Consider the following 14,463-nt stretch of genomic DNA (forward strand, 5'->3'; position numbering starts at 1 on the left):
TTATGTATCTGTGTATTTTAAATATATACCTTAATGGCTTGTATGTATCTTAAAAAATAACAAGTCTAGGCTATAGTAAATAATAAGGAAAAAAACTGATAATGATATCACTATCTTTAAAATTGTAACAAAAGATGTAACAATTCTTGAATCTCTTTTGCCCTTCACAGAATTATTTTAACAGTTTGAAAGAACATCAGAATTATTCTGTTGTTATATAAGTCAAATGGGGAGTTCCCCGGCGGTCCAGTTGTTAGAGCTTGGCACTTTCACTGCCATGGCCCAGGTTCAATCCCTGGTCAGGGTACTAAAATCTTATAAGCTGCATTATGCAGCTAAAAATAAAGTTAGGAGAGATACACTTTATAAATATGAACTAATTAGGGCTAGATTTTATTATTCATAGGCACCAGTCATTTAACATTTACCATGTGCCTTACATGTCTTAAGGACTTTATAATGTCTTTGTATTTAATATGTGCTGCTCATCCTTGAGGTTATCCATATTTTACAGATAAACATAAGCTTATGGTTATTGTTTAAATATAGATTTTTATAGGTTTTGAAGTAGTAGTGCCTGTAAGGATAAATGCTACTTATCTCTTAGGCTAGAACTACTTAATATACATATCCTAAAAAACATTTTACATACTTTTCATTATGTGGAAAAATCTAGTCTAAAATCTCTGCCTTTTTAGATTTTATAACTTATCATAGAGATAGACATTAAAGAAAATCACACAAATATAAAACCAGAACTGTTATAAATGCTTCAGCAAAGTACAGGATACAATAGAGATTTTGCTCAGGTAAAGTAATTACCTGTGCAAGTGACAATTGAGCCAAGACCTGAAGGGTAGGTAAGAGTTAATTACAGCAAGGGAAATGAGCACAAAAAGGGTCAGTGATATTGCAGTTGACTGAAAGAGACTGAAAAGAAGGTAGGTGTCAAGCCATGCAGGATCTTGTAAACCTGTTATGGAGTTGGTCTAACCCAAGAAAAATGGGGTGCTACTGAAGGATTTAGTGAAGTAAGGGGTAACATGCTTAGATCTGTGTTTTGGAAAAAAAAATCACTTTGGTTGCATTTAGAGAACTGATTAAATCACAAGCAGAGAAGTCTTCTCATACTATTTCTGTGTGGTATCTGAACACTCATATAATAATAATGGCTTTAAAGTTTTTATAACAATTCCAGGTGTATAGAAGTTCTAATATACATTTTTAAATTCCATCATGGAATACTCCCCATTCTTCTGCCCTTCTATTTAACTGCTAGTGAAATTCTGTCCTTCATTTATTGTTTTGAATGCAGGCCCTAATTGTACTTTTTGGGGAAGGGGATGACTTAAAGAAGAGAGAAAAGTTGTGCTTTCTCATGTTTCACGTAGAATAATTGGTTTGGTACACTGCTCAGTAGGCATTGAACTGCATAAGACCTAACAGTGTCGATTCTAATAATGAGTTGAAAACAAAACTACAGAAGAAAATAAACATTTATTTGTATATTTAATCAAAGTCCAGTTTAAGCCCTTTATCCATCTCTTCATTGAATACTAAGCATCTTTATAATTCAGTTTGTGGGACAGATGCCTTCTTCTAAAGTTAGCTTTCTCGGTTCATGTCTGCCCCTCATTTACCATAAAATACTCCTAAAGATCTGTGACTGACTCACAACTGTCTTCCTAGTAACTTCCAGAAGTCCTGACTTTTCTACCCAGTAAATGGTCAGTAAAAGTTTGCTGATGGCTTTGAAGCCTACACTGGATCAGGTATTATTTCATCAATGTTGACTTGGTTGTTCTGGGGGAAATGTAAGTATATAGCTCATGGACTGTGGAAAACTTTGATTTTGAACTTACTGCAGAATCAGTAGGAAAGTTAAGTTTCAGTTTCCATGTTTATGCAAAAGCAGGTATTTTTTAAAAGTCTGTTAGCAGTGTCGGAGTATTTAAAGGAAGGAAAAACCATTAAATGTGAAATTTCATAGTAATACATAGTGTACAACTATGAGGTGATTAGAAGTAATATACAACTAGGAATGGTGGAAGAGGAGAAAATCTAAAAAATTATTGTAAAGGAAGAACCAGATAAGCTGGTGGTTCACTGGATGTAGAGGGAGAGAAGCTATATATACTCAAACTTTCATCCACTGTTCAGAAGCCCTTTCCCTTATTTCTCTGGGCTGAACAGGATTCAGTCAACACCCAGCTCATAAATTACTTCCTTGGAACAGCCTTCACTATGTCTCTTACCCTGCAGAATTAATTTTGAAATCTTTTGTGCTCGTAAATGTTGATTATATAATTAGCATTGGTAATTTATAAGCCCTGATTATGCCTTCACTAAGGATTTTAAAATGGGATGACTAGAACAGTGGTAATGACAAAAGTAAATAAGCAAATTCAGAGAATGATTTATTTTTGAGGGAAAATTATTTGCTTTTAGATTATATAGCAGTTGGAATGTCTCATGCCTGTCTACATGACCCAGGAGTAAGGTCTGGTGTATTGCTTTCTTTCCCTTGGCTTCACTCTAAACTCTGGGGGGTCCTCAGATAATACATAATAATATGTACCCATGTTTCAGATAGATTAGCCTAGGTGCCATAGGCTTAAAATAGGTAATTTAGTTGGTATAAACATGTACTATCTCTTCAGATAAAACTGGGTTCCATCTTGGTGTTTTTGTTGTTGCTGTTTTACTATGCAACTGTGACTTGTCTGAGTTTGTTTATTCAGCAGTAAAATGAATATCATAGTGCCACTTCAGGATTTCTTGGTGGAGTCAAGTGTTAAATGAGAAGGATTTTTGAGGAAAAATTATTTGTTTAAACCTTTATAAAGTAGCTTAGCACATGATTGGTGATTGTGATGCATGTAAATTTGTACAGAATGCTTCATCTATCTCCCACAACCTTATCAAAATCAACTATTTTATTCTTAATAAATGTTATAAATGTTTACATAAACTTGTTTGTTGAACATGTTGTTTTGAGAAAAAAAATGTTAAGGTAGAAAAACATGATTTTAACCTGAAAAGCAAGAAGTTGCTTGTATTTGAAAGAAGGATGGAAGCATGGATACCATCTATTGCTAGTTTTAGCATAAAAGCCCAGAGCAGAGCATCAGTTCTTTCTATCTTTCCTGGAGAATGAATTGTCTGCAACCACAAACCTTAGGTGATTCCAACAACCTTATGTGAACTGGAGGAAGAGAATTTTGCTGAATAGAGGTCACTACTGGCATCAACAGCTGCTGAGGCAGTAAGAGAATGACCACTGTCCTGATAATATCATGTTATCCTTAAACCTCCCCAGCCCCAATTAGCTCACTCTCTTGTTAAACCTACTGAGGGAAAATGAATATAAATGTTTATTCGTCAAATGTATGTATGAACAGTAATTTTTGTTTTTTTTTTAAATTTAAATTTATTTATTTTAATTGGAGGCTAATTACTTTACAATATTGTATTGGTTTTGCCATACATCAACATGAATCCGCCATGGGTGTACACGTGTTCCCCATCCTGAACCCCCCTCACACCTCCCTCCCCGTACCATCCCTCTGGGTCATCCCAGTGTACCAGCCCCAAGCATCCTGTATCCTGCATTGAACCTAGACTGGCGATTAGTTTCTTATATGATATTATACATGTTTCAATGCCATTCTCCCAAATCATCCCACCCTCTCCCTCTCCCACAGAGTCCAAAAGACTGTTCTATACATCTGTGTCTCTTTTGCTGTCTCGCATACAGGATTATTGTTCAGTTCAGTTCAGTCGCTCAGTCTTGTCCGACTCTTTGCGACCCCATGAATCGCAGCACGCCAGGCCTCCCTGTCCATCACCAACTCCCGGAGTTCACTCAGACTCATGTCCATCGAGTCGGTGATGCCATCCAGCCATCTCATCCTCTGTTGTCCCCTTCTCCTCCTGCCCACAATCCCTCCCAGCATCAGAGTCTTTTCCAATGAGTCAACTCTTCGCATGAGGTGGCCAGAGTAATGGAGTTTCAGCTTTAGTATCATTCCTTCCAAAGAAATCCCAGGGCTGATCTCCTTCAGAATGGACTGGTTGGATCTCCTTGCAGTCCAAGGGACTCTCAAGAGTCTTCCCCAACACCACAGTTCAAACGCATCAATTCTTCGGTGCTCAGCCTTCTTCACAGTCCAAGTCTCACATCCATACATGACCACAGGAAAAACCATAGCCTTGACTAGACAGACCTTTATTGGCAAAGTAATGTCTCTTCTTTTGAATATGCTATCTAGGTTGGTCATAACGTTCCAAGGAGTAAGCGTCTTTTAATTTCATGGCTGCAGTCACCATCTGCAGTGATTTTGGAACCCAAAAAAATAAAGTCTGAAACTGTTTCCACTGTTTCTCCATCTATTTCCCATGAAGTGATGGGACAGGATGCCATGATCTTTGTTTTCTGAATGTTGAGTTTTAAGCCAACTTTTTCACTCTCCACTTTCACCAAGAGGCTTTTTAGTTCCTTTTCACTTTCTGCCATAAGGGTGGTGTCATCTGCATATCTGAGGTTATTGATATTTCTTCCAGCAATCTTGATTCCAGCGTGTGCTTCTTCCAGCCCAGTGTTTCTCATGATGTACTCGGCAGAGAAGTTAAATAAGCAGGGTGACAGTATACAGCCTTGACGTACTCCTTTTCCTATTTGGAACCAGTCTGTTGTTCCATGTCCAGTTCTAACTGTTGCTTCCTGACCTGCATACAAATTTCTCAAGAGGCAGGTCAGGTGGTCTGGTATTCCCATCTATTTCAGAATTTTCCACAGTTTATTGTGATCCACACAGTCAAAGGCTTTGGCATAGTCAATAAAGCAGAAATAGATGTTTTTCTGGAACTCTCTTGCTTTTTCCATGATCCAGTGGATGTTGGCAATTTGATCTCTAGTTCCTTTGCCTTTTCTAAAACCAGCTTGAACATCAGGAAGTTCACGGTTCATGTATTGCTGAAGCCTGGCTTGGAGAATTTGGAACATTACTTTACTAGCGTGTGAGATGAGTGCAATTGTGCGATCATTTGAGCATTCTTTGGCATTGCCTTTCTTTGGGATTGGAATGAAAACTGACCTTTTCCAGTCCTGTGGCCACTGCTGAGTTTTCCAAATTTGCTGGCATATTGAGTGCAGCACTTTCACAGCATCATCTTTTAGGATTTGAAATAGCTCAACTGGAATTCCATCACCTCCACTAGCTTTGTTTGTAGTGATGCTTTCTAAGGCCCACTTGACTTCACATTCCAGGATATCTGGCTCTAGATCAGTGATCACATCATCGTGATTATCTTGGTCGTGAAGATCTTTTTTGTACAGTTCTTCTGTGTATTACCATCTTTCTAAATTCCATATATTTGCGTTAGTGGGATCCTCTATGACCCACCTCCCAGAATATTGGAAATAAAAGCAAAGATAAACATATGGGACCTAATTAAAATTAAAAGCTTCTGCATAACAAAGGAAACTATAAGCAAGGTGAAAAGACAGCCTTTGGAATGGGAGAAAATAATAGCAAATGAAGCAACTGACAAACAACTAATCTCAAAAATATACAAGCAACTCCTGCAGCTCAATTCCAGAAAAATAAACAACCCAGTCAAAAAATGGGCCAAAGAACTAAATAGACATTTCTCCAAAGAAGACATACAGATGGCTAACAAACACATGAAAAGATGCTCAACATCACTCATTATCAGAGAAATGCAAATCAAAACCACAATGAGGTACCATTTCACCCCAGTCAGAATGGCTGCACACCAGTCAAAAGTATACAAGCAATAAATGCTGGAGAGGGTGTGGAGAAAAGGGAACCCTCTTACACTGTTGGTGGGAATGCAAACTAGTACAGCCACTGTGGAGAACAGTGTAGAGATTCCTTAAAAAACTGGAAATAGAACTGCCTTATGATCCAGCAATCCCACTGCTGGGCATACACACCGAGGAAACCAGAATTGAAAGAGATACGTGTACCCCAATGTTCATCGCAGCACTGTTTATAATAGCCAGGACATGGAAGCAACCTAGATGCCCATCAGCAGATGAATGGATAAGAAAGCTGTGGTACATATACACAATGGAGTATTACTCAGCCATTAAAAAGAATACATTTCTTTTTAATAGGCTCTGGAGCCTATTATACAGAGTGAAGTAAGCCAGAAAGAAAATAATTTTTCTTTGTATTGTACCCTCTGTCATCCTGAAACAATAGGTTTTACATTAGCCTTGAGTTAATATTGAGAACAAAACAGAAATAAGAAAGTAATTGTTTCTTCCTATATAGGACTTATATATCCTAAGCCAGGGTGTCAGGGTATTCATCTAGAAACAGATGAAAGCACAATTGCATTTACAATTGCCCTAAATCAAGTGCCCCCCTTTTCACCTAAAATCCTCAAAGACCTGTTTGGTTTTGTTTTTTTTTTTCCTTTCCTTGAAGCAAGCTGACTGGCAGAGCTTCTTCCTCCCTTGGTGCACTCTGATTTCCCGTTGAAATATCAAAGTCTAAAACACAGACTGTGACTACTCTTGATATCTGAGGGGCTAGTTTGAATAAAATATAAGTGCTTCTGTTCCTCTTTCTTTAAATATTTGTTCAAATTGTGGTTGGAATTCTCTTCTAGTTCATACAGCCTTCCATCAGGGACTTTGTTCTTAATGCTTTCACCAACTCCTTAGTCCTTGGCAGTCAGCTAGGACTTCTGTGGCAACTTATTTTTACCACAGAAGGCAGGATTTCATCAAAGAGGTCAGTATAGCATCATTGGAATTCAGGCTGTAGTAGATTCAGACCTGGGTTCAAGTGTCACTCTTATCACCTTGGGGAAAGTATTTAACCTCTCTAAGCCTCTGCTTCCTTATCTACAAAGTAGAAATACTAGTATTTACCTTAGGCTTGGCAGTGAGTATTAAGTGAGGTTATGAATGTAAAACAATCAGCATATTGCATGGAACATTTTAAACATCTAATAAATCTTACCTGTTATGAGGATGAAAGAGTGTAAGCAAAAAGAGTGGGAGAGAGGAGAGGGATACTAAAAAGCAACTCTTATTTTATAATTTAGCCTATGGTAGATACTATTTACCCTCCAATATGAGTGAATGAATAAAAATTATGCTTGAAGATGTTACAAGGGAAAAGACTAAACAATCAGTCAAAATATTTAGTGATTACTATGGCCAGTGAAAATGAAAGTTTTAGTTGCTCAGTCGTGTCTGACTTTGTGACCCCCATGGACTGTAGCCCACCAGGCTCCTCTGTCCAGGAAGGAATACTAGAGTGGGCTGCCATACCCTTCTCCAGGAGATCTTCCCAAACCAGGGATCAAAACCAGGTCTCGCAAATTGCAGGCAGATTCTTTACCATCTGAGCAGGGAAGGGAACAATGACAGGCATGACCCCCTACCTTCAAGAGTCTTAAAAGATTAGTTTCTCTTTTAGTAAAACTTCTGTAGCTACTGCTATAAGGATGTGGTAAAAATAAATAGGTGAAATTCTGAAATAATGAGCCATAAGAAATTGCCAGTCCTATCTTCAGATGGGTGAAAATCTGGAACAAAGGTACTATGAGTAAAAAGGATCACTGCTGCTAGAATATTGTTCTGTTTCAAATTGGGAAATGTCAGAGAAAAACAACCTTTATAAATATAATTTAAATGGAAATTAGAATGTGGTTGACTCCATGTATTTCCAGTTCATAGTTCAGTTCAGTTGCTCAGTCGTGTCCGACTCTTTGCAACCCCATGAACCGCAGCACGCCAGGCCTCCCTGTCCATCACCAACTCACGGAGCTTACCCAAACTCATGTCCATTGAGTCTGTGATGCCATCCAACCATCTCATCCTCTGTCATCCCCTTCTCCTCCTGCCCTCAATCTTTCCCAGCATCAGGGTCTTTTCAAATGAGTCAGCTCTTTGCATCAGGTGGCCAAAGTATTGGAGTTTCGGCTTCAACATCAGTCCTTCCAATGAAAACCCAGGACTGATCTCCTTTAGGATGGACTGGTTGGATCTCCTCGCAGTCTAAGGGACTCGCAAGAGTCTTCTCCAACACCACAGTTCAAAGCATCAATTCTTCTGCGCTCAGCTTTCTTTATATTTCAACTCTCACATCCATACATGACTACTAGAAAAACCATAGCCTTGACTAGATGGACCTTTGTTGACAAAGTAATGTTTCTGCTTTTCAATATGCTGTCTAGGTTGGTTTTAACTTTCCTTCCAAGGAGCAAGTGTCTTTTAATTTCATGGCTGCAATCACCATCTGCAGTGATTTTGGAGCCCCCCAAAATAAAGTCAGCCACTGTTTCCCATCTATTTGCCATGAAGTGATGGGACCGGATGCCATGATCTTTGTTTTCTGAATGTTGAGCTTTAGGCCAACTTTTTCACTCTCCTCTTTCACTTTCATCAAGAAGCTCTTTAGTTCTTCTTCGCTTTCTGCCATAAGGGTGGTGTCATCTGCATATCTAAGGTGATTGCTATTTCTCCCGGCAATCTTTATTCCAGCTTGTGCTTCATCCAGCGCATTTCTCATGATGTACTCTGCATAGAAGTTAAATAAGCAGGGTGACAATATACAGCCTTGACGTATTCCTTTTCCTATTTGGAACCAGTCTGTTTTTCCATGTTGAGTTCTAACTGTTGCTTCCTGACCTGCATACATGTTTCTCAAGAGGCAGGTCAGGTGGTCTGGTATTCCCATCTTTCAGAATTTTCCACAGTTTATTGTGATCCACACAAAGGATTTGGCATAGTCAACAAAGCAGAAATAGATGTTTTTCTGGAACTCTCTTGCCTTTTTGATGATCCAGCGGATGTTGGCAATTTGATCTCTGGTTCCTCTGCCTTTCCTAAAATCAGCTTGAACATTTGGAAGTTCATGGTTCACACAGTTCAACCCAGGCTGAAGCCTGGGTTGGAGAATTTTGAGCATTACTTTACTAGCATGTGAGATGAGTGCAATTGTGTGGTAGTTTGAGCATTCTTTGGCATTGCCTTTCTTGGGATTGGAATGAAAACTGACCTTTTCCAGGTCAGTTTTCCAGCTGTGGCCACGGCTGAGTTTTCCAAATTTGCTGGCATATTGAGTGCAGCACTTTCACAGCATCATCTTTTAGGATTTGAAATAGCTCAACTGGAATTCCATCACCTCCACTAGCTTTGCTAGTAGTGATGCTTCCTAAGGACCACTTGACTTCACATGCCAAGATGTCTGGGTCTAGGCGAGTGATCACACCATCATGGTTATCTGGGTCATGAAGATCTTTTTTGTATAGTTCTTATGTGTATTCTTGCCACCTCTTCTTAATATCTTCTGCTTCTGTTAGGTCCATACCATTTCTGTCCTTTATTGAGCCCATCTTTGCATGAAATTTTCCTTTGTATCTCTAATTTCCTTCAAGAGATCTCTAGTCTTTCCCATTCTGTTGTTTTCCTCTATTTCTTTGCACTGGTCACTGAGGAAAGCTTTCTTATCTTTCCTTGGTATTCTTTGGAACTCTGCATTCAAATGGGTATATCTTTCCTTTTCTCCTTTGCTTTTCATTTCTCTTCGTTTCATACCTATTTGTAAGTCGTCCTCAGACCGCCATTTTGCTTTTTTGCATTTCTTTTTCTTGGGGATGGTCTTGATCCCTGTCTCCTGTACAGTGTCACAAACCTTTGTCCATAGTTCATCAGGCACTCTATCAGATATAGTCCCTTAAATCTATTTCTCACTTCCACTGTATAATTGTAAGGGATTTGATTTAGGTCATACCTGAATGGTCCAGTTCACAGAGTGCCAACAAATATCTGTATAGTCAATGCTATGGTCTTCCCAGTGGTCACATACGGTTGTGAGAGCTGGACCATAAAGAAGGCAGAATACCAAAAAATTGATGCCTTCGAACTGTGGTGCTAGAGAAGATTCCTGAAATCCCTTGGTTAGCAAGGAGATCAAACCAGTCAATCTTAAGGGAAGTCAACTGTGAATACTTGTTGAAAGGACTGATGCTGAAGCTGAATCTCCAGTTATTTTGGTTATCTGATGTGAATGGCTAATGTGAATGTCACTGGAAAAGTCCCTGATGCTGGGAAAGACTGAGGGCAGAAGGAGAAGAGGGTGTCAAAGGATGAGATGTGGATGGTATGTGGATGGCATCACCAACGCAATGGACATGAACTTGAGCAAGCTTCAGGAGATGGTGAGGGACAGGGAGGACTGGTATTACAAAACAATATTAATACAGTATGATATTGGTATAAAAACAGACACATAGGTCAATGGAATAGAATGGAGAGCACAGAAATAAATCCACACATATGGTTCATTTATGACAAAGGAGTCAATGGAGTTGGAAAAACTGGATAGCCACATGTAAAAGAGTTTAAAACTGGACCAGTATCTTATACCATGCACAAAAATAAATGGATTTAAGACTTGAAACCACAAAACCCTAGAAGAAACAGAGGGTAAGGCCCTTGAAATTGGTTTTGGCAATTGCTTTTTGGATTTTATACCAAAAGCAAAGGCAACAAAAGCAAAAATAAAGAGTGGAATTACATCAGACTAAAAAGCTCTCTATGGTATAGGAAATGATCAACAAATGAAAAGGCAACCTACAGAACTGGAGAAAACATTTGCAAATCTTATATCTGATAAAGGGTTAATATCCAAAATACATAAAGAACTCATTAAACTCAACAGAAAAAAAAATCCAATCAAAAGATGGGAAGAGGAAATGAACAGACATTTTTCAAAGACATACAAATGGCCAACAGGTATATGAAAAGGTGTTCAACATCACTAATTAGCAGGGAAATGCTAATTAAATCCACAATGAGCTAACATCTCACACCCGTTAGAATGGTGGTTAACAAGAAATAACAAGTTTTCATAGGGATGTGGAGAAAAAGGAACCCTTGTGCACTGTTGGATGCAGTCACTACAAAAAATAGTATACACGTTTCTCAAAAAATTAAAAATAGAACTACCATATGATCCAGCAATTCCACCTCTGGGTATTATCTGAAGGAAACAAAACCACTATCTTGAAAAGATATCAGCATCTCCATGTTCATTGCAGCATTATTTGCAATAACAATTGCAATATAATAATAATAATTCCATTCCAAGAAATGGAATGGAAACAACCTAATTGTCCATCAATGGATGAATGGATAAAGAAAATAAAATGAGAATATTTTACACACACACATCTTTAAAAGAAGGATGTCTACTATTTGTGACAACACGGATGGACCTTGAGGGCATTGTGCTAAGTGAAATAATAATTGAGATAGTGAAAGGCAAATACCATGTGATATATGTGGAATCAAAAAAAAACAGCCAAACTCATAGATACCCCACCAGGTGGTGGTTGCCAGAGGTGGTGAGGAAAGGGGCAATGGGTGAAAATAGTGTAAAGTATAAACTTCCAGTAATAAGATAAATGACAGTGTCTTCCTGGCCCCTAGCTGACTGGCCCCTTTTCCTGTAGTGCTCTTGAGTCTGATATGGTGGGACAACTCACCCCCACCATGGGAATGAGCTCATGATAGAGTTTTGCCAAGAGAATGCAGTGGTCATAGCAAACACTCTCTTCCAACAACACAAGAGAAGACCCTACACATGGATATCACCAGATGGTCAACACCAAAATCAGACTGATTATATTCTTTGCAGACAAAGGTGGAGAAACTCTATACAGTCAGTAAAAACAAGACTGGGAGCTGACTGTGCCTCAGATCATGAATTCCTTATTGCCAAATTCAAACTTGAATTGAAGAAAGTAGGAAAAACCACTAGACCATTCAGGTATGACCTAAATCAAATCCCTTATGATTATACAGTGGAAGTGAGAAATAGATTTAAAGGACTAGATCTGATAGAGTGCCTGATAAACTATGGATGGAGGTTTGTGACATTGTACAGGAGACAGGGATCAAGACCATCCCCAAGAAAAAGAAATGCAAAAAAAGCAAAATGGCTGTCTGAGGCTTTACAAATAGCTGTGAAAAGAAGAGAAGCAAAGAGCAAAGGACAAAAGGAAAGATATACCCATTTGAATGTAGAGTTCCAAAGAATAGCAAGGAGAGATAAGAAAGCCTTCCTCAGTGACCAATGCAAAGAAATAGAGGAAAACAATAGAATGGGAAAGACAAGAGGTATTTTCAAGAAAATTAGAGATACAAGGGAAGATTTCATGCAAAGATGGGCTCAATAAAGGACAGAAATGGTACGGACCTAACAGAAGCAGAAGATTTAAGAATAGGTGGCAAGAATACATAGAACAACTATACAAAAAAGATCTTCATGACCCAGATAACCATGATGGTGTGATCACTCGCCTAGACCCAGACATCTTGGCATGTGAAGTCAAGTGGTCCTTAGGAAGCATCACTACTAGCAAAGCTAGAGGAGGTGATGGAATTCCAGTTGAGCTATTTCAAATCCTAAAAGATGATGCTGTGAAAGTGCTGCACTCAATATGCCAGCAAATTTGGAAAACTCAGCCATGACCACAGGACTGGAAAAGGTCAGTTTTCATTCCAATCCCAAAGAAAGGCAATGCTAAAGAATGCTCAAACTACTGCACAATTGCACTCATCTCACATGCTAGTAAAGTAATGCTCAAAATTCTCCAACCCAGGCTTCAACAATATGTGAACCATGAACTTCCAGTTGTTCAAGCTGATTTTAGGAAAGGCAGAGGAACCAGAGATCAAATTGCCATCATCCGCTGGATCATCAAAAAGGCAAGAGAGTTCCAGGTAAACATCTATTTCTGCCTTATAGACTATACCAAAGCCTTTGGCTGTGTGGATCACCACAAACTGTGGAAAATTCTGAAAGAGATGAGAATACCAGACCACCTGACCTGCCTCCTGAGAAACGTGTATGCAGGTCAAGAAGCAACAGTGAGAACTGGACATGGAACAACAGACTGGTTCCAAATTGGGAAAGGAGTACGTCAAGGCTGTATATTGTCACCCTGCTTATTTAACTTATATGCAGAGTACATCATGAGAAATGCTGCGCTGGAAGAAGCACAAGCTGGAATCAAGATTGCCGGGAGAAATAGCAATAACCTCAGGTATGCAGATGATACCACCCTTATGGCAGAAAGCAAAGAACTAAAGAGCCTCTTGATGAAAGTGAAAGAGGAGAGTGAAAAAGTTGGCTTAAAAAAAAAAAAGAAAAAGTTGGCTTAAAGCTCAACATTCAGAAAACAAAGATGATGGCATCCGGTCCCATCACCTTATGGCAAATACATGGGGAAACAGTGGAAACAATGGAAATAGTGTCAGACTTTATTTTTGGGGGCTCCAAAATCACTGCAGATGGTGATTGCAGCCATGAAATTAAAAGACGCTCCTTGGAAGGAAAGCTATGACCAACCTAGACAGCATATTAAAATGCAGAGACATTACTTTTCCAACAAAGGTTCGTCTAGTCAGTGTTTTTTCTAGTAGTCATTTATGGGTGCGAGAGTTGGGCTATGAAGAAAGCTGAATGCAGAAGAATTGATGCTTTTGAACTGTGGTGTTGGAGAAGACTCTTTGAGAGTCACTTGGATTGCAAGGAGATCCAACCAGTCCATTCTAAAGGAGATCAGTCTTGAATATTCATTGGAAGGACTGATGTTGAAGCTGCAACTCCCGTATTTTGGCCACTTGATGCAAAGAACTGACTCATTCGAAAAGACCCTGATGCTGGGAAAGATTGAGGGCAGGAGGAGAAGGGGACGACATAGGTTCAGATGGTTGGATGGCATCACCCACTCAATGGATATGAGTTTGAGTAAGCTCTGGGAGTTGGTGATTGACAGGAAGGCCTGGTGTGCTGCAGTCCATGCGGTCACAAAGAGTTGGACACGACTGAATGATTGAACTGACTGATTAATAAGATAAGTAAGTTCTGGGGATATAATGTACATCACAGTGACTATAGTTGACAAGATCCCATATTTGAGAGTTGCTAAGAAAATCCTAAAATTAAAAATCACAAGAAAAAAACAAAAACAAACTATGTGTGGTGATGGATGTTAACTACAATTGTGTTAATCATTTTGCAACATCTATTAAATCATTATGTCACCCACCTAAAACTAATACAATGTTACATGTTACTTTTATTTTAGTTTTTAAAAGTGTGTAAAAGAAACCAAAGTTACTCACTGATAAAGCTGGATGGTGAAATTAGAAGTAAATTTATTTTCTTCTTAAAACTTGCTTTGAATAAAATAAACACTTCAAAGAAAATGGTTCAGGTTCTTAAAATACTTGGGATCCATGGTGAATTAGGTTTTAACAAAAGTCACATTAAAAATTTCAGTTTAGGTAAACTACCACAAAACAGATACCAAAACAAAAAGTAGCAACTGAAAAGGGGAAATTTTTCAATATTAATTTAACTCATATTGTTATAGTATAAAATTATTATGTACTGCTGCCTACAA

The 14,463-nt window shown here is 38.6% G+C and overlaps 1 protein-coding gene across 1 annotated transcript in view; it reads right to left on the reverse strand.

Moving 5' to 3' along the window:
* Positions 1-14,463, reverse strand: part of SPDYA (speedy/RINGO cell cycle regulator family member A) — a 38,561-nt gene that overhangs the window by 123 nt on the left and 23,975 nt on the right. The window contains exon 7 of the mRNA XM_055540613.1: positions 14,179-14,181. Coding sequence (XP_055396588.1) covers positions 14,179-14,181 — 3 coding nt within the window. The remainder of the gene's footprint in view (positions 1-14,178; positions 14,182-14,463) is intronic.

The sequence above is a fragment of the Bubalus kerabau genome, chromosome 11, assembly GCF_029407905.1.
Source record: "Bubalus kerabau isolate K-KA32 ecotype Philippines breed swamp buffalo chromosome 11, PCC_UOA_SB_1v2, whole genome shotgun sequence".
Classification (NCBI taxonomy): Eukaryota; Metazoa; Chordata; class Mammalia; order Artiodactyla; family Bovidae; genus Bubalus; species Bubalus kerabau.